At 34.1% G+C, this 21168-nt stretch overlaps 1 protein-coding gene across 1 annotated transcript in view; it reads right to left on the bottom strand.

Moving 5' to 3' along the window:
- Positions 1-4980: 4980 nt before the first annotated feature.
- Positions 4981-21168, bottom strand: part of RASEF (RAS and EF-hand domain containing) — a 33370-nt gene continuing 17182 nt past the window's right edge. The window contains exons 8-17 of the mRNA XM_058827914.1: positions 20711-20795; positions 19726-19817; positions 16637-16871; positions 15513-15650; positions 15267-15414; positions 14231-14312; positions 12622-12736; positions 11650-11769; positions 10587-10663; positions 4981-9553 (exon numbers count right to left, since the gene is read on the bottom strand). Of these exons, the coding sequence (XP_058683897.1) occupies positions 9445-9553; positions 10587-10663; positions 11650-11769; positions 12622-12736; positions 14231-14312; positions 15267-15414; positions 15513-15650; positions 16637-16871; positions 19726-19817; positions 20711-20795 (1201 nt within the window). The 3' untranslated portion in view covers positions 4981-9444. The remainder of the gene's footprint in view (positions 9554-10586; positions 10664-11649; positions 11770-12621; positions 12737-14230; positions 14313-15266; positions 15415-15512; positions 15651-16636; positions 16872-19725; positions 19818-20710; positions 20796-21168) is intronic.

Genomic DNA, 21168 nt, shown 5'->3' with positions numbered 1-21168 from the left:
TATTTTGTGGCTTATTTTCTCTTTGTTTAGCTTATAGATTTGCATTCTGATGGGACCTTGTCCATATTGCAAAAATTATGGAAATCATACCCTTTGATGCAGTTTCTTGACACAAAATCTTAAACCTACCTGTTTCACCAGGAAACAAGTATGTTCCTCATGGGAAACATGATCAGAGCACACTCATAGGCCTTACAGATTAGTCAGCTGTGAGGACACAACATTCTTTTTTTATTTTGCAAACTTCTCTTCTGTAGCTGGCTTCAGTAAAATTCTCTTTTGAATCAGATTAATAGTAAAAAAAACATGCTCATGCAGTTTTAGTCTTTCAGTTTGCCAACAGCTTTTGGATTCTCATGCACTTGTGCCTTCACAAGCAGAAAACATTCCTTTTTTAGGTTAACTCAGGACTATAATGCTCCAGATGAATGCAGCAAACTATTTCCTCTGTCATAAACCTTTTAGTTCTGCAATGAACCTGGCAGAACAGAGTGTGCTAAATACTAAACAGCTATCTAACTTATAATCAATCTCTGGGACACATAAATGCACTCTCCTAGATTCCTGTTGCTGCTGGACATGAAAAAGGTCACACGAACACAGCTCAAGGTGTGGTGAAAGGAAGAGAGAGCTTTATTTCTCCTCTCAGAATTTATAGGTTTCTGACCAGGGCCAGGGATTGGATGGTCAGGATAACACTTTCCTAACTGCACTAGCCGTGAGAGATGTCTATCAAAGGACCTGTATCAGAAAGAATGTACACATATCTATGTTTACAGTTACTCTCCTGAGAAAGTCTTTAGAAACTATGTCAGCAAGCTCAGAAAACTGAGTTTTCAGGGTGACAGGTTCCTGCACTGCACTTTTCTACTTCACCAATAAGTTGTGATCTGAAAAGTAGTGATAAAAACACACTGCCTACAATATCTCTACCTAAATTCCCCTACCTGAAATTTCTCTGACTTACTACTACTTAGGCCCCCATAGCAAAGAAACTACCACAATTATCTGAGAATATTTTCTGTGATACAAGTCTGGAAGCGTCAGGAGACAAAGTCCTTGCATTGTTAAACAGAAGTGACGGATGTTTGCAAAAATATAGCTACAGGTGAAAGAAAATCCGAAAAGATGAATAATTGCATGTAGAGAATGGAAGGGTGTGGAAAAGCATGGCAAGAGTATGAGAGTGAGTATGGGATGGACAGACAGGTAGAGACACAGGACAAAGCAAAAGATAAAAATATGAAAATGAGAATGAGAAAACTCCAGGACTTGGGAGCAGAACAGAAAATCTTTTTCCATGCTCTGTGCAGACAGACTTTTGTTCTTCAAATATTTGCTTATATTTTTTCAATAAATGACTTTCCTTCAAAAAGAAAATATTTTAAATTCTTGATATATCAAGTACTCACTTGCCTAAATCCTAAATCTCAAATTTAAGATAAAAGTAAAAATGGAATTTAACAAAATATTATGACTTAATAAAATGTTTATAGAATTTGTCTTTAAAGAAAAACATTAAGGTTAAACCTGTTTATACTTCTTTCATTCAAAGTTATATAGGAATGTCCATGCTTCACTGGTTGGGTTTTAAGGTTCCCCATCTAGCTTCAAATGTATTCTTTGAAAGTAAAATTTTTCTATTTTTATTCCAAAAAATCCTATCAGTAAGTAAACTCCAAAAGTAGCTATTTGTTTCATTCACTTTAAATGTCATATTTATTTTGAACTCACTTAAAACCTTGATTTGTCATCATGCTCTCTGGGAAAACAACTATACACAGGCTGCATGACTCCTACCCTAGTACTTCATTATTTGTAAATATACTGAGAGAAAGAAAAAAAGACAGAGAGAGAGAGATGAAAAGACACAAAACTTCCTTTAACAGGAAAAAAACTCCAAAGCTATCCATTATGCACATAAAATGATCTGTGTATCTTCCCCTTTTAAGAAGGACAGGTTTTATGTCCATCACAACACTTTGAGGCTACAATTATTCATGTTGCTTTTCAAAAAGTTCTGTGAGAACTGTAATACTCAAATGGTCTATGAATTCTGTAAAAAAGACACAATTTGCTCCTTAGCACTGCCTTGCAATATTGATTTTCCATGTAAATCTTGAGAGGAATTTATTTTGAGGCATCTCTGTACTCAAATGTTGATACACATTCTCAGGTAAATAGAGAATGGGATACAAAAATTGTTACAGTAGCTTTGCCTTGGGACCTGGTTAAGTCAACCCTGGAAGGATTTAAAGGACAAGTAGATGTGGCACTTAAGGACATCGTTTAGTGATGGCACTGCTGGGTTTATGGTTGGACCAATGATCTTTAGGACCTTTTCCAACCACAATGAGCCTGTGATCCTATACACAAAGTGGCTGACAACACTTTGCAATGAAGCACTAAAAATTCTCTGGGTTTCAAAAGCAAAAGTTGTTGTCAGTACATGTTTAGCAAGACACGGCCTTAGATACAGATCAGACCTACACTGAGAGACAGACATGACAAGATTACTGATGTCACCATTACCTTTTATGAAAACCACTACAGGAAGGCTCCTGTGATCTAGGATTTTAATTTTTTTAAGGGCAAGACATTAGTCATTGTTTCGCATGCACATATGCATGCAGCATACATACGTATACGTGGCTGTATATAAACAAAAAGAAGAAAGAGTATATATTGTAATGTTTATGTGTATACAGGTATGTATAAGTATATACCTCCCTAAACCTGATTTTCCAGAACTGGAACATTGCTATACAAAGCAAGTTTACTCATCATTTCTTAGCCTTACACTATCACTCATGTTTGGTCACTTCTGATGACTTGGAAACAAATGTGGAAGAAGTGTATGTATTCTTGTGCATTTGCAGAAATCTCTTAGTAGAATTTATTCATCTATGCGACTTTGGTACAGATTGCCACCAGTTTGATCAAGTATAATGAATAAGAATTGCAAGAGTTGGCAAGGAGCGTATATAGCTCTGTTAGGATTCTTGCGGCCCAGAACTCAGCCACAGGCAAGTTTAATATTACTGCTCTGACAGTGCCAGAACAATGTTTTCACTTTAGCACAAGCGCTAGCAGAAATATGGAAAATATGAACAACTTCACAAACTGGTACTATAATTTACAGTTTGGGGTTTAGATTAATCTAAAACATTTCACTCAATTAATAGCTTCTATTTTTATTTTCATCACTTACACACATAGTTTAATACAGTACCATCTGTTCTCACAGACCTGGTTTTAGTTTGACATCTTTCACAGTTAATTTGCTTCCTTATTTTATCTTAGAAAATGCATCTATTCAATTTATAAATGTTAAGTGATTTTGTTTTGTGGAACTGTTGCAAATCTCAGGCACTTTGACTTATACAACTGATAAAGACAACTTTGATAAATTTACTGCAAAATGCCTGAAGATTTTCTCCAACTATTCCAATTACAGTTATCTCTCTAAATATATGTTTGTGACATGAAAAGAACAATTCCCTAAAAGCTACAAAAAAGAAACACTCTGCAGGAATGGATACAGACTGAAGTGGAAAGCTACTTTCAGGAAAAACAAACATGAGCAGTCAAGTATTGTGTACTAAATAGTCCTTGTCTTTTTTTCCTGTATCTTACATTTTGTCATTGTTTTTTTATTCTGGTAAAAACACTTCAAATTTTTGGCCTTGTGGAACTTCTCATTTGGCTCTGGGGAGCAAGAAAAATACACAACTCATAGAGTATTTTTTCCATTCTTTTAAGGACTACATGCTTGATTCTGTCTTTGATTTGTTTCCTATTTTTAAGTAAAACTTTTTTAAATACCTTTTTTTAAAGTCAAAAGAATAGCAAGTTCTTAGCAAATCTGTGATTTTTGGCAGAAAGTAACAGAAAGTGTCAAGAGAAAACTACCAGGTGTGTATTTTTGGTTGCAGTAAGCTTATGTTGCTCCACATCTAATTTTCCTTGGATTACACCACTAGTTCGTGAACAAGAACTCCCTGCTGACTATAATATCAGTAAAAAGGTATAGCCCCCGATGAAAGATTATAAAAGTTGTTTCTGATTACATGTTGATAACATCAGGTGTTAAATATGGCTAAATGTTTCCGTTTCAATGATAATTTTTAAATTGTGCAAATAATAAAGAAAACAAAAGCGTATTTAATTCTTAATTCTTTTGTGGCTGGTGAAGAATAGCTCACAATAATAAAAGGGAAAAACACCTGAAGAGCAAAAGGAACACGAAAATTAAATTTGATGTCTTAGTATCTTTGCATTCGAAAAGAAATCAAGTTTTGAAAAGGGCATTTCAACTGTGACACTCCTCACCCCCATCCCATTCTTCCACGGCTTACTGCGCTGTTTCAGAAAGCAGCACACATTCATGCAATTCCAGATCCAATCACCAGTGAAGTCACATGTGAGCTTAGAACAGGACTTGGTCTTACCCAATGAACCAATCTTGGAGGGCTTTTCTAACTTACATGATTTTGTGATTCCATGGTAACATTTAAATTGGCCAGTTTTACCTGATGCAGCTTTTAATTTGTATTTAGTGGCATTTTTTTGTCTTTGATATATGTACCCATATTTTTGGCTTGATGCCTAGAGTGCTATATATAGCGTATTTGCAAGAGACTGGTTATTCTGGGCTACTTACCTTATTTTCTTTCTTACTTTACCAAAATCACATCTTAGTGGTTAGAGACAGCACGGCTAAAGCATCTCTGTAAAGAAGTAGATCAAGATTTATTTGAGAATCACAGCAAGGGACATCTCTCAGCTCAAAGCTGATGATGTTTATTGAGGCTAAAACTTTGTAGGCAGCTATATACCAGTGGTTGTTTGCATCATTCTTGCATGCATTGGCTGCAGAAGTTGGTGAACCGTAACAACATTAAGCTGACAGGTCACAGATGCTGGACTGCTGTTCATAAGCACTAACAAAAAGAAAATACACTGAAGAAGAATGGCTATTGAAGCCTATTTTATTATACAGTAATTTGTAATACAGGAAAGGTGTCAGTTTTAAACGTATATATACAAACTTACAGTAAATGAAGTGATCATTTGTTTTAAGGAGGAACAAGCTGCACTCAATCCAGTTTTACTAGTAAACGGTGTAAAATTTTAAAAAACTTTTCACAATTTAGAACCTTATTTATAGAATATACAGACTTTTATTGAAAGATGAATATACAATGGGCACAAGTTCTTACTAATACTACTATGAAAATGCACTTATATTTCACATACTTCCTTTTATATTCAGTGGGAAACCTCCATAGCTTGGTTTTTTTTGTTACTCAGCCACTTAATGACTAATTTCCTATTAGTCCAGCTATCTGAAGCTGGACTAATCTCAAGGAACCGAATTGTAGAGAAAGAACTTCTTTGTATAAATTCAGTAACACTTTATATATTGAATCAGATTTTCTTTAACAGGAAGTTTTTTCAAAACAAGAGACAGTGTAAAAAAATTAATAATTACAAATATTGATATTACTAGTCCTAAGGAGACCAATAAGAAAGGATTAGGACTGATAGTGATACTATGGAAGTGGAAGATAAATAATAAAATAACTGGTACTCTAAAAACCTTCTCAAATCCATAAGTAGCCTAGGACAGGGTTAGAGAGAATTACACGCTCTATCAAGTCTGGCAGAGGTAGTGGTAAAGACCATTGGAAGTTTACATGAGATATTGGTCCATTTTTATAATTACCTAACACAGCCAGAAACACCTTGAAAATATGTTTCTTGATAATTCAATGAAGTACCATCACTGCATGAATTTATTTCTCCCTTTGGTTTATGAATTGGGGATCACTGACTGCAGTATTTTTACCTAAAATGCTACCCTACCATTGCCGTATAGCAGTGGATAGGGGAAAAATAAGAAAATCTCTTTAAAAGGATATATATATGTGGATTGCATGCACTAGCACAGAAGCCATTTCTTTATTTGGAGATCTGCATGTATGCAGAGCTAAATTATGTTCCTTGCAGGACTGGCCTACAGATATTTTTCTTAAACTACATTTTAACAATCTTATACAGATTTAGAACTGTAACTTTTCTTTTCCTAACAGAGGATTTTCTAATCAATGCAAAAGTAGTTACATAGAAAAATACTTAAGCCATGTAAGGCCATAACAGAGCTTAGAAGCTGCAGTTTGTCTTATGAAGCCACTAATATATGCTAAACAGGCACAAAGTGGTTTCAAGAATTTACATGATCAAAACATTTTTGGAGTGTGTCACAGAAATTATTGCCTTAGAAATGTGTAATAAATTACAATTAAAAAGGGTCAAAAATACAGGATAAAATAAGGTTTCCATGTCAACTGAATAAAAACAGTTTATTTACAGATCATGAGGAAAAACATAAAAGACCTTTCCTTTTCAAATAAATACATGTATTAAGGGAACACTTCTACTTACTAAAAAAATAAATTTGTGCGATTAAATGAATAGCTCTTATATACTAAACAAAACCATAAAAATATTCAAAGGACAATAGTGCAACCATGTCAGAGCATAAAACTGATGTTTGCCATTTTACCTCTTAGGCTGAAGACAAGGTAACCTTTTAAAGTAAAACAACAGGAAAATTTGTGCATTCATTATTTCCATGTATAAATACATGCTTTAATTTCTAGATTTAAATATTTTTCCAAGTTCTTTTGCTTTGACAATAATTCAACATGGTATTTTGTGAGCGTACAAGACATGATGAAGCTGACCATCACAGAATTTCTAAGATGAGCTCCAACTGAGCTACAGCTATATCCCCATTTAACAGTGCTTTTTTTGTCATCTAGACGTTGATCATAAATTTACCCCAAGGTAAAACTTTGTTAACAGCTAACAACCTTCGACCTGAATCTTATTTAGGAAACAACACTGTTTCTAATTAAAGTTGCTTTATATGACACAAAAAAATTACAGAACTTAATAAATGGATTTAGGCTACATAATTTGGCTAAATAACATAGGATAGATTTTGTTTATTAAAATAAACAAAAAACAAAAGTACCCAAAACATCAGTGGCCTGGAGACAAGGAAAAACTGGTGTGAAGGCAGGTCCCTGAACTCACATTCTTCAACCAGCTTCTCTACAAACATGTATATTCACCTGGCACCATCTGCATGATAAAAATATTAGATACGAAAGCAATTACTACACATGCACACATTCCACTGATTCTGGGATGTGGAACCCAGAGATACTTTGCAAGAGATACTCCTGATGTTGTTACACTGGTGGAGAGAAGGCCAAGGGAGATCTACAGATAATGAAAGGGAAGTCACCAAGTTTATAGAGAAATTCTTGTTAGTAGCAGGACATGATACAATGTGGGCAAACTGTTATAAATTTGTAGTCTTCAATCATCAATGCAGTAGGTTAAATTTGGCTTTTCTCCTCAAAGAAGCTATCTGATGCTGTATTTTTTTAGTTTTTTTTAGTTTTTTTTAAATAATACAGTGTTAACAGCAAACAATATGTATGTCATTAGGGATATTCCTGATACACCCGAGTGTCCTGCATTCCCTGTTACCTGCTTCAGATAAGTCTCAGAACTACAGTGTGGCCTCCTGTACTGCTGTGTGGGAAGATGCCACAACCCTGAAATCTCCTGCATGGAATTAGGTAGGCAATGAAGACTCTCTTAGTACTTCAAAAAACCCTCATCAAACATGTTTTGTCTTCTAGGGCTAACTACCTGAACTATTATGATCATATATTATATTGTATGATCATAATAGTATAATGTATAATGTATTGATTATACAGTGAAATAAAATGTTTTCTTCATTCTGGCATCAGATTTCTCTCTCTTGTGAAATTTTTTTCTGATAATTACCCACAGATTAGCTGCTCCGATTACAAGTTTGAAAGGATGCCTAAAAACAATACTTTTCCTAGTTCAAACCTTTTTTCTTTTTCGTAAATTATGAACCATCCTGTTTCTCAGACCCCATATTTTATACAAGAGATGGCACAGTACAGGCTGTTCACATACAGTGCTGATAAAATGCAGTGAACAGCTGCTACTCATATGGGTTTTCCATAAATTGATAAAACTTTATCTGAGTTTCATTTACTGAACTACGTTTCAGCCTGGAGATGTTTTATTAAAGGAAACAGAGGAGACAACAGTTTGCTGGCTCTGAAAATGCCCTATCCTATTTTGATCAAAATCAGTGAAAGTTAGTTTGACTGCTAACTGTATAAATGCCCAAAATTTTTTACTACGCTATGAAACTCTTGGGAACTATTTTAAGCAATAATAACTCAGTGTTTAGAGATGCTGACACCTAAAGCTACCACCTCCTTGAAAGTTTCTCATAACTTTTCTAAAATCAGATAAAGAAATTCTCATTAAGGTGATTGCTGTTCATTCCAGGGTTCTCTTTTAATGAAAAATTTATACAAATGCTTGTGCATGTGCAGTAATTCTTTCACCTGGCTGATTTAAAACTTACAAAAAATGCATTAAAATACCTATTAAATCTGACTCCTGTGTACTATTACAATCCTTCAATTACTGATTGCATAGAAGATATTTTTAAAAACAAGGGAAAAAGTACAACTCGTATAGCTCTGTAGTAACAATAATGATCTAGTCTAAACAGGCACATAGATATTGGATCATGAGTCATTTCAGCAATCCTGAACATACCACAATATGTTACATTCTCTCTGGAATTTTGAACTGTCCAGACAAATGTTTCTTTCAATCAGAGCTGCGTAGGATCAGATGTAAAGTTTACTTCTCAGTTCTTAGTCAAACCCCAACCACTCAAAATGAAGTATATTCTAACTAGCCAACTTTTGAGGAACTACAACAGAACACCATATGCACCTGCCATTGTCTTCTCCTGACAAAGACCATGCTTGTTCCCCTAAACTTAGGAATTACTTGGACCTAGGCAACCTGCAATGGCTTGGAGTTTTCTTAAGAAATGTTTAATCAACATATACTTACGGCTGTCAAAAACTAGATAAGCAGACATGATCAAAAAGAGATTAAACTAACTGAAGCTGTAATTTTTTGTTTACCTGTGAGTGATATTGGATATTACAAAATTCTGTATATAAGAAATACTGAGGCCATAAAGAAACATGCAGGTAGAGACAATAATATATATGACAATATTGTACGCAGTGGCTACTGTAGCACTGATTCTGAGCTCATTGCACTGAATTATATTACTTAAGAAAAGTGAAACCAGAGTCTATGGGGTGAAGTAATTTCACAAATTTGAATGAGTAGAAAGTAGAGTCTGGATTTTGAACATTATGTGTAGCTTCTAAATATACAAATGTATAAATCCATAAAAAGAAAACACTACTGAAATATTTTGGTTTGGTTGTTGGCTTGGGTTTTTTTTTAAATATGCAAGTTATTTAGTTAAGGAAAATTATCTGTCATTTAAACAATACAACAGTTTTTCATGAGTGCCGACTTTTTGACAGGTGTCCCAGCCAGGCTGGTTACTGATCTTGTATCATCTTGATTATCACTTCGCTTTCGCACCTCGCTGTAAAAAAACAAAAAAACTTGCACTCAATTAACATATTTCTATTCATGTTCACTCTTCTGTATGTTGCAGAGTTCATCACCATCCATTGCATGGCTAATACAGTGCAAATTAGCACAGAATCAACATGTCTCACAAGTTTCCAATTTGAGAATCATATTGATGTTTCTATGCAATTCATAGTGATAAAAATATATATTTTTTAATATCTAATAATTCCCCTGCATTCTGATTTATCTTCCATTCTCTTTTGAGAAGTTTTTTTATTTGCTTCTGTATTTTACCATAGAAAAAGAGCATGTTCATAGCTCTAAGTATAAAACCAAATAACTTCAGTTTCAAGTATAAATTTACTTTCATAGAAAAAAGGCATATTTTTGGATGTTTTTTAAAAATGAAGACTTAAAAGCTATGCACATATGACTGATTATGATTACAGACCACTTGCCTTTCAAAATTATACTTTAACCAGAAATAGTTTGAGAAGGTAGTAGAATTTTAATATTTGGCTCATATACTATCACAGAAATACCAGGGCGCTAAATTAACATAAACAGAATTTCTATCTTGTAAATTATTTAGAGATGGGGACATCAAAGAAAATATGTGTAATTAGAATGGTCAGTAATAAAAATGAATACATATTAATATGTGTGAAAGAATTAAAAAATAATTACACATAGAATTAATACATTTCAAAATAAATTATGAAAGAGTTAAGAAATGTGCACGTATGATTAAAATTACAATTCATTCAGCAAACTGGTGTTAAAGTTGTGGGCTCTGTAACTGAGTCCTGGTTTAAATATTAATCATTGAGAGAGCTTTGTAACATTTTCAAGAAAAAAATTCACTTCACTAAACTGAGAATATACCCCATCTTACACTTATCTATAATGATTTCACGGAGTATTCTTTTAAATTTTTGTTAACATTGGTACAATTTTAAAACTATATGTGCATCTTCCTATATATAGTCACATACAATGTCCTTTTTTATAAAATATACTCAGATGTGTACACAGTTACTTACCGGGCAAGATGAAGAACTGCTTCTACAATATTAGATCCATCTTTAGCACTTGTTTCACAGAATAGTGCATTATAAGTCTGTGAGTAAAAATAAAATGTTAAGCTAACTGATCTGAGATGGTTCCCAGGTGAATGGGTACATATAATTACAAATTGTTTCCTGAATAACACAAAGGATGACAGTACAGTTAAATGAACAGGATTTCTTCTAGTGTTCTTTATTGTCCAACACATTCTCTTTAGTACTGTGAAATAAAACAGTAATTGTTTTTTAATTATTCCTGGTTTATAATCAATATATTCTGAATTAATAAACTGAATAAAAGCCATATTATAAGCTTAATGACCAAACTCAACCTTCTTGTGCACCAGAGTGCAAAACAGTACAAAAGTTGCCAGGACAGGTTACTTCATTTAACTTGCTAGCTGCTGTAACTACAGCATCCGGTTATTGTAGGTTAACCAAAAAACATTCCAAAAGTAACACACGATACCTGCCCCAGTATAATCAATCAATCATGCAAGCACTCAGCCACTCAAGACCCTTAATACTCTTCCTATTATTCTACAAGATATGGGATTTGTGCATCTCTTTTAACCCATACAACTAAATGCAAAAAAAAAAATTGTGCATGCTTCTATTTATAGCAGAGAAATCCTTTTTATTTTCAGCACATGTGACAGGAATACAAGAGAGTCTGTTGAAGAGGAAACACTCCACACAATCTGGACAGACACAAATCAGTCAACAGTGTGCCTCATATTTGAACTGGCAACTTCTATTCAGCAGCAGAAAAAACTCAAGTCTTCCGTCCATCCACTATTTACAAAAAAAGACTGTGATGTCTTTCACAGCCAATAATGAAATTCAGCTCAGCAGACACTGAGATGTGTGAGCAAACACCATCAAAACACAATAGTTTACTGTAAAGTATCCATGAATCCTCATCACTTGACTCGGTCAAATGAGCAGAAAATTACTTTTGTTTACTAGGTTCTCACATGGTTCTCAGATTAAAATTCCTAAGACCATTTTATACTAATGAGGTACAGTTGGACCTTACCATAGCCAGCTTTTCTCCATAGTTTATAGGCACGCACTTCTGCCCTTGTTCTGTAACATCTTGACGGAGATCTGCCTTGTTTCCAACCATCATAATTGGAATATTCTCGTGAGTCGCATCCTGTAAAGAGAATTTTATTTCCTTATTGCTAGAACCCTCAGAATACAAAGAAGTGGCTAACATCATCATGTCTCAACAATTTCCCTTCTATAATGTCTTCTACACTAGTAGAAAAAAATTGACAAGTTATGAAAGCCATGCCGAGAACTCTTCATAAACCACTCAAAATGTAAGCAGTTGGCTTAACTATCAGCCTGCAAAGATGTGGTTCCATTCCGATAAGCCTTGTTTCCCAAAAAGGAATTTAATATGCTAAGTTACTCTAATGGAATTGGTTACTCATCCAAATGCTGTATGACAAAATTATTAAGGGAAAAGTAACCAACTCCTATACCATGACTAAAAGAAAATACTTTCACAGGAGATGAAGTATTTTGCTTGCCACTTTCCCTCTTATTAAGCATCCCCAGAACAAGAGAAAAATCCCTTGCACTAAATGCAGATTCACATTCAAATCAAAAATAAGAAGTACAAGTGGAAAGAAATACTGAAAATTTCACTTGAGCCATAGTTAATTTATGGAATCTAATATATTGGTTTAAAATGCAAAGACTCCAAGGAATATTCAAGCCATCCACAAGAAGGTATCTGAAATGTACTGCCACATTCATTTCAGAAGGAAGTGAATGGAAACAGTGTCATTACACAACATCCTTTAACACATGAAGATGTATCAGTGTGAATTCTAACCGAGTATGTCAGGATACATTTAGGACTTCTGTGAAGCTTTTATTTCAATGACAGCCTCCAGTCTGAATAATTACAATTTACATCTAATATAATTTTGTAAATAATAAGGCTAACAATGTGGTGAAACATAGCTTCTAAGTTGCATATATGTAAGGGTCTTACCTCAATCATATCCACCCATTCTCTCACATTAATAAAGCTTTTTTCACATGTTACATCATATAGTAGTAAGACACCATCTGCTCTTCTGAAGTATGATTTAGCAATACTTCGAAATCTTTCAGAAAAAAGAATATATTTGCATAAGGCCACATTATCAAATAATAGTTCAGTTTAACATCATTAAGAACACAGCATTATTTAATTTCACTACTGAGTGCAATTCTCTCCATGTAATACAATGAATTCTTGAAAACTGCTGATGCAGGTCTACAAATGCTCCCTAAGGATCAGTGGGATTCTGTCCTAAACAACAATGAATAGTTTGTATATCAAAACAATCTGCCAGGGGTGGCTGAGGTTAGATAATAAGAAAAATTTCTTCTGTAAAAGGGTGCTCAGGCATTAGAAGGAGTTGTCCAGTGAAGTGGCAGACTCTTCATTCCTGGAAGTGTTGAACAGGCATGTATGAATGTGGCACCCTGGGACATGTTTTAGTGGTAAACACAGCAGTACAAGGTTAACAGCTGGACCCCATGAGCTTGGAGGTGTTTCCCAACCTTAATGTTTCTATGATTCTATGATCCACCTACAATTAACTTCCTAAATTGATTGGCTCACTTTACTTCCTTTGAAAAAGACAGAAATCCAGTAAAATTATTCCAGGACTTCATGATCAATTACAGTCATCTTTGTCAGGAACTTTATACAATCTACTCAACCAAGTACAGTAACTAGGTATTTACACTGGATACTAAAATATTCTTCACAAATTTATTACATGAAAGGAGACTGACTGGATCATTCATACAGCCCAACACAAATCTTGGTCAATGAACATATTGAACTGACTTCCATGGCACTGAACCCAACCTCTTAAAGAGCCTTAAAAGCTGTTGGTAAAGAAGTAATGGCTCTCAAGCAAAGATGTCATAGGATTTTGAGGAAACTTTACACAATATTTTGAAGAACCTTAAATATAAATTCAGCAATATGCAAAGATATTTTTGGCAAAATTCCAAAGTCTTTGGAAAGAAGTTTTTATATATTAATATATATTTTATATTTATATAATTTATATAAATATAATTATTATTTATATATTTATATATTTATTTATATTTTTATATATATTTATATATATATATATATTTTATATAGTATATATTTATATATTTTTATAAATCAGGACCAGGATTTTCAAGGAAAGAACAGGAGATGGGAAAGAAGGGAAGGGAATCTCTAAGAAAAAGCCTGGTTAAAAATACAGGTGTATAAGAACAAAGATAGCTAAAGACTAAAAATTGAGGAAACCATGTGCATCTACTCCATCATTTAGTATTGCCAAGGAGGGACACATGGATTTAATCAATTAATCCTGTGGTGAACCTCAACTATTTCTTTCTATGCCGAGAAAAGGTTACCTCAAGCATCACCAAAGCTAACACAAACATTCCACCTGTCTTGAGGTCTCAGCAGAGAAAAACTGCATCTGTTTAAGGATATTTACATGTGGACAATACAATTAATAGGATTTTTTTCTGCTAGATGAATAAAGGCAAATTACTTTTACAAAATAATTCAAATTAAGTAAGTGCAGAGCATCACTAACCTCTCCTGCCCAGCTGTGTCCCACAGTTGTAGCACTGTAGGTTCTCCATCAACAATTAATCTTTTCATTTGAAAATCCACACCTGAAAAGAATCATGTGTAGAATCTAAAAAAAAACCCACCAATAATCTTAAAGAACCTACAGAAATTAAAGGTAGGGACTATCTACAGCAGTTTTTCTAAACTTAATCTCTTTTAATTGGTTGTGAGATTTCAGTCAGTCATGCACATACTTCTGAGCTGCAATAATCCCCAAACGTATTTTTCTTTTCCCAGAAGAATTGATTCAAATTGCCTTCTGAACAACAAATAAGATCTCTTACTACTTTATTTGGCCAAACAGTTTTATCAAAGAAATGAAAATGTTTTATAAAAAACTTGATTTCAAATACGAAGGAAGAAAAAGATAAATTAGAACAAAAATCGCGACGAGAGGAAATAAAGCAAACATATAAGTATGATTTGATTGGAAGACAAAATTCAGTCTTTGGAATCATTAACACTTAAGTTTGTTAGATGACAACTATTCTAATATATACAAGAAGTAAGTCAGAAATCCCCGAGCTGCATTTAAACCAAAGCTTCAATAACACTTTGAAGAAATCACAACAAAAAATGGAAAGACATCAAAGGATAGTATAAAATACTATGGAAAGAGGGAAGTATTGGGAAAACAGGAAAGCAATGAAAAATGAAGAAAAGTTCACACACACACTGAAAGTTCCTTACACTGACATTCCTTCTCTGGTGCTTTGTGCTGTTCAGAAAGAGGCTTTGTAAAGAAAAACTAAATTAGGCCAAAAAAAAAAAAATTAGAAAATTTTGTAAAGAAAAACTAAATTAGTACCCTACTGTCCACTAAAAATAAGTATTATTACTAAGCTTTAGTACTCAATTAGATCGCGCAGCCTGCATGAGAAACTGCGTGTGTATATCCAGAAAACTCTAGGAAGCAATCACAAAGGCAAGATTATCACTCACTTCACTGCAAAATAACAATGAAAGTCATTTAAATATATTAAGAACACCAACTATACCCAGAGTCGCACTGGTATTGCCTCGAAATTCATTCTTGCAAAGTCTCATAAGAAAACTGGATTTTCCCACTGCTGCATCTCCAGCAAGAACAATCTTGTAAGCCTTCTCTGAACTGGGGTATTTTGGAGCGAATTCAGTTGCATCTGACTGAAAATAAAAATAATCCCTCTATAATATAAAAAAACCCACCACTTTGGAAATGGAATGGAAAATCTTTTCCATTTTTCCCCTGAAGAACTGGTTACCTGAGGGGTGAGAGCAGATATGTGTCTCCTTGTTGAAGCAACTGAGCTGCTTCGACTAACTGGTCGCGAGGGTTTCCAGTCTAAAACTGCAGGGCTGTTAGCAGGACTATATGCTTCTTCATCCCTGATCTCTGGAACCTGAAAGTATGAGTTAGTTCTCTGGTGAGGAAAGTATGCTTCTTTGGAAAGGCAAAGCTAAGACTGATTAAAACATTTTAACAGTTTGGATTAAACACAGATGGATGACCAGATATGGCTGTACAATTCTAATCAAACTACCATGATTATTCTGTCCTCATTCATTTTTGCTGTTTACTATAATCTACATTTTGTCTTTTAACATTTTTATTGTTTGGCATCCATTCTTTCAGTACTCTAATAGAGCAAATTAATTTCTATATGAAAATTTTGACTTAAAACATAGTCACAATAAACAATTGTGACAACACTTCATTTCAAAGCTTATTTTGCAAGCATTAAGAATTTCCCCAAAGACGTTACTCTCTATGTTATTACTACTCAAGCTAAATTAAGTAGAGCATAGCTGTGAATAATCAACATTATTCATAGCAAAGTCTCCACAGAGATTAATATCTACTAAACGCACAGGAAATGGTTTACCTTAAAAAAAAAAAACAAAACACATATTCTGCTGTGCTTGTTGCTAGTTTTTGGTATGTAGTCCTCAGTAACTCTTTCAATATTAGTAACAATAAAAGGGATACAGTAACATCTTCTTAGATTTTTTTAAAACTCCAAGACTTAGCCTGTAAATCAATTGTGTGCACTGAGAGGAAGTGAATGGAAACCTATTTTACTTCCATCTGCTTTTTTATCATTAGAAAATTAGCTCTTTTCTACGTACAGTTTTAACAACCTTCAAAAAACCAAATAAACTTCCAAAATTAAGTTATTACCTGAAAAATGTATCAAAAAATGTAAAAACAAAACGAGAATTATTTATACAATCTCAAAAAAGTTTTCACAAATTAATTTAAATGTGCACAACCCAAATATTTTCTTTTAACTGGCCTGTGGACAAAGATGCATTTTGTTTTAAAAACAGGAAGCTAACTTTGTCTCCAATCAAATGCCTTTCTCAGAGGAGTAAATCTGGGACTTACATCTGTATCAGAAGCATCACCACCAAAGCCTTCTTGCATACACTGTGACCTTTGAAAAATCCTCTGATGCCTATATTCCACTTCTGAATCATACTCATTTGAATCTCTCAGAGTAGACAAACCACTGTCAAAACAGCTCTCAGGTAAGCTGTCAACTTCACAGTTTATCCTTTGCATTGGATCACAAAGGGCTAAAGAATCATAGTCTTCATCGACACAAGATGAATGAGACGATCTAATACGAAAATATTGGAGGGGGAAAAATAAATTATTCCACATAATAAATTCCAGTAATAAATGATTGCTCTCCCCAACAAAATCTGAGCCCTTCTGGAATAGACAATTCTTAGAAAAGTTAATGTTAAATTTAAGACACATGTCAATCCCTATCTTGGCTTTATAAAGAATTTCATTCTCAATCATATGTCTTGGGATGCTCAGAATAAGTTATTTAATCTATGTTACGATGATGACTTTCCAAGTCTCAATAATTATGACTATTTGTTAATTTAAAAAAGCCTATCCAAAAAAAAATTCAGAAAGTGAGGTACTATGAAGATATTAGAAAAATACATATGATGTTTTAGCTAATTTTGGCCTATTCTAAGACAGAAAACAACCCTGACATGCTGTATCTCATCTAAATGAATGCATTTTCTCACAGAGGCACACATGCCAACAAGAAACAGCTATAAATATAGAAGAGAGAGCAGCCAAGTTCAGGAGATCAGTACTGGCAGAAGAAGTTACTAAAAAACTTTCTTACAGCTTGGTACACTACGCAAAACCTAAACTTTTACACTGAATTCCTCTCTTTTCCCTTAACCTTCCTTCAAAGGTCTTTTTTTTTTTCTTTTTTTTTCATTCTGGATATTGTAATATATATAAATGTTTTAGTGAATGCTGCAATGCCAGTATGTCTTACAGAAAAAAAAAAAAAAAAAAATAAGATTTTATTTATGTAAATAAAACCACAGAAAAGGAAAGTTAATAGAATACATCTTAAAAAAAACTATCTTATAAAAAAGGTTACAATGGCTACAATCATTATCATGCTCCTTCAGCAAGACAGGGACAGGCATCAACTAAAGTGAGGCAGTAAAGGTCTCCAAGTCACAGCAGAGAAGATAGGGTCTGGCTTAGCCCTCTTGGGAATGGATGTGATGCACTTAACTGCAGTTCTGGTCTGCAAACCAGACAAGGTCAGCATCAATCCTTGCAATAACAGCTTGCTCCCAGAGGGGCTCCCCTGTGATGGCACAACACAGGAGAGTACCCAGGGGAAAATCACCAAATTACAAAGTTGTTACTGAATCGAGTACCTCCTTGCAACTAGCTAAATGGGGGTGACAGTGGCATCATTGTCCCATGCAGTAGCATTGAGAGCCATCTAAATTACACCCCTTCATGCTAACAAATAATCACATGAATGCATGTGATCTTTGCTGTATGGTATCAAAGCATACATGTTCTTGGTATTCATGCACCTACTAGCCTATACCAAATCACTGAAATACTGAGGAAAAGTGCATGCTACAATAAAGTTAAGCTTGTTAGGCATTCCCTGAAATAAAGCTATTTAGTAGGTAATTTTCAATTTCACTGAGCCATGAATTCAATGCTGGGAATTTCATATATGCTTAAAGCAAGTTAGACCAAGATGAATCTTACAGATGAAGAAAAAAGAAAAATCTAACCTTTTAGAACAAATTGCTTAAAACATGTTAGCATGCAAACCAATAGCTCTTAATGCTGATCTGTTGTCAGGAAATAAAGTGCTGAAAACAAACAGGTTTTGGGACAGTCACATCTCTTTCTGTCTTTTGACACTATCAAGTCACACATGTTCAGATCAAGCTTTACTCCTACCACATAAACTTTCTTCTAAAGTAGCTTGTATTTCTCACTTTTGTGGAAACACAAGGATTGCACCATGTGGCAGGTACTAATAAATATTGATAGAGAACAATATAACTAAACCTCCAGAGAGGTTTTAGTTACTCCCTCAGAAAATTACTGAATGTAATATGCAACTTAAGAGTGGATGTCTCTAAAAGTTTGCACAGGGTCCAGCAACAGGGAATTGGCTTTATGTGCATTCAGAAAAAGGAAACAGCTTGTGAAACCAAAACTTTACAGCCAGAAAACACATCTCACATAGAGACAACAGAATAAGTATGACACTACTGAATGAATGGGGATATTATAAGTGTGAAGCAGAAGTCAATTTAAGTCCAATCCAGATATTTTTCTTCCAGGTAAAAATGTAAAACTCAGACTACTAAGACCTCTATTAGAGATTCTCTATTTTGTGGTTTGGACCACTGAAAGAAAAAAAAAAAAAAAAACCAGGAAATGATCTATTAATTGAGCAAGGACACACATTTTTGCTGATGGATCTAACTTCTAAAAAACCAAGTGGGACAGCATAGCATGATTGACAGCACTCAGGGTTGCCTCCAATACCCACTGTCTTCATTGAGTCTCTGAAATGATGACAGGAAGTTCTGATCAATGATTTGTATCCAGTAACTACCAAAATAGACACGTCTGACCATCTAATTGCATTTAGATGGTCACTGGTTACTGATTTTGTACTCTTATCCCATTAATATTCAAGTGCATTCACTACTCTTGCACATCAGTGTGAGATGAGGTGGTTTATTCTTTTGAAGAATCAGGCCCACACTTGTCATAATTATTACATGGGAAAAAAGACATACAAGCTGAAGATAAAACCAAAAATGTTTTATTTCTCAAGTACAGAGAAAGGCTAACAAAGGCCCTCAGAAGAGTTTTATAGCTTCTTGGAGACAAAGAGTCTGAGAATCAAACTAGAATCAAAAGAGGCCAAGACCGCACAAGAAGCTGTCTGAACTCTCCATAAGTTTATGACTTCCACTGAAGAGGGTTATCCTGAGTTTTCTGAAGTAATTAAGAAGATTCCTATTGACTTCAGGATATTTTGGATCATATGCTATGGTCAGACGTTACTTCTAAATAAGACAGAACTGTTCTCTCTTACTTAACAGCAATCTACTCTTCTAAAACAAGTTATTTTCAAATTAACAAAAGCAAGCCTGGCTTACCTGTCATACCGTGGGTTTAAGGGAGAATGTTCACCATTAAATTTAGGACTGCTTCTAGAAATGGTACTTCCTGGTGAGGTATTTGCTAACCGCTGTAACAGATACATAATATATATATATATATATTTAGCTATTTACATTTAGTTAAACTTCATACTTTATAGATGACTGATGGTCAGAAGGCCTATAACCTATTGCATTCAGGCTTCACCACTGCCTTTATACTGAAACTACTAGACAAGTTCAGCCACAAAAGATTACAGAATTCCAACAGGATGATTTCATTGACTACACCTGAAAACTCTGAAATTCTGTTTTGAAAAGTGGTATTTAGATCATGTCATGCTGACTACTAAAAAAAAAGGGGAACTGTCACTAGCTTTCCTCAGTTTTAAGAGTTTTAACAGTTTTCACAGGATTGTAAAATAACAGTGTAGAGTAGTTTTCTTCTTACTTTCAAGCCTTTCTTTCTCTAGTTTGGAGGATGTCAGGTGATATTTGGTACTAGAGACTCCAATGTAGTTGTGAGAGCTCAAAAGGGTCTGACTATGGTCTATATCAGTAGTCCATGCTATTCATTTTCCCAGTGACTTGCCTGGACAAAAGTTCAAATTAGGGTAAGACCTTGCTACTAAAAAGAGCATTTTTCTGAGAAAGTGTGTTGTCAATGGTAGGCCACTCCCACACACAACACAAATTCATTCCCTTTACCACAAGAGAAACTGTTGCTTTATAAACCTCAATAAATATCACAACATATTAAAAAAATTGTTACTATTTTTTCAGAAAGCACCTACGCACTAACAAAACTTCCATTATTTAACAAAACATAAGTAAAATCTAACAAAACTACACAGGAGTACTCCCACAGTGAGTCCACTGAATAAAATTCAATTTTCTGAGTACCCACTGAGGTACCAATTTAAATTTGCTGTGCTAATTCTTACACCTTCTATGACAATGCAACAAAATCATAAATACATACCAATGATCTGTTGAACTTGCTGAAGCTGTTTTCAAGTGCACTTCTTAAACCATCATTGCTGTCATGTAATTTTCTATTAGCTGATCTAACAAGAAAACACAGTTTAACTTGCAGAACTAAAGAAAACATGAAAAACTATGTAACTTCTCAATAAGAAAAATTTTAAAAAAACTTGTAAAAGACCCATTTTTTTTCTTTAACTAAAAACTAAAGACTAACATGAAACTAGAAATATATTGACAGATACTCAAATTATCTGAAAAAATCACTGTGAATTTTACACTTCAGTGGCAGACCAGGAAGGCCATTTTCATTCATACAGCATGGTCTCTGTCAGCTGAGTGGAAAAAAAGATACTGTAGAAATGGTCACCAAAAGAAAAAAACCCACACAAAACCACACAACAAAACAACTAGTCCAGCTATTTCTGTACAAAACTACTATCCTTTAAATATGGC

Source organism: Poecile atricapillus, chromosome Z (genome assembly GCF_030490865.1).
Source record: "Poecile atricapillus isolate bPoeAtr1 chromosome Z, bPoeAtr1.hap1, whole genome shotgun sequence".
NCBI classification, from domain to species: domain Eukaryota; kingdom Metazoa; phylum Chordata; class Aves; order Passeriformes; family Paridae; genus Poecile; species Poecile atricapillus.
Note: the sequence above shows the minus strand (reverse complement) of the source record. Positions and strands in the feature narration are given on the sequence as shown.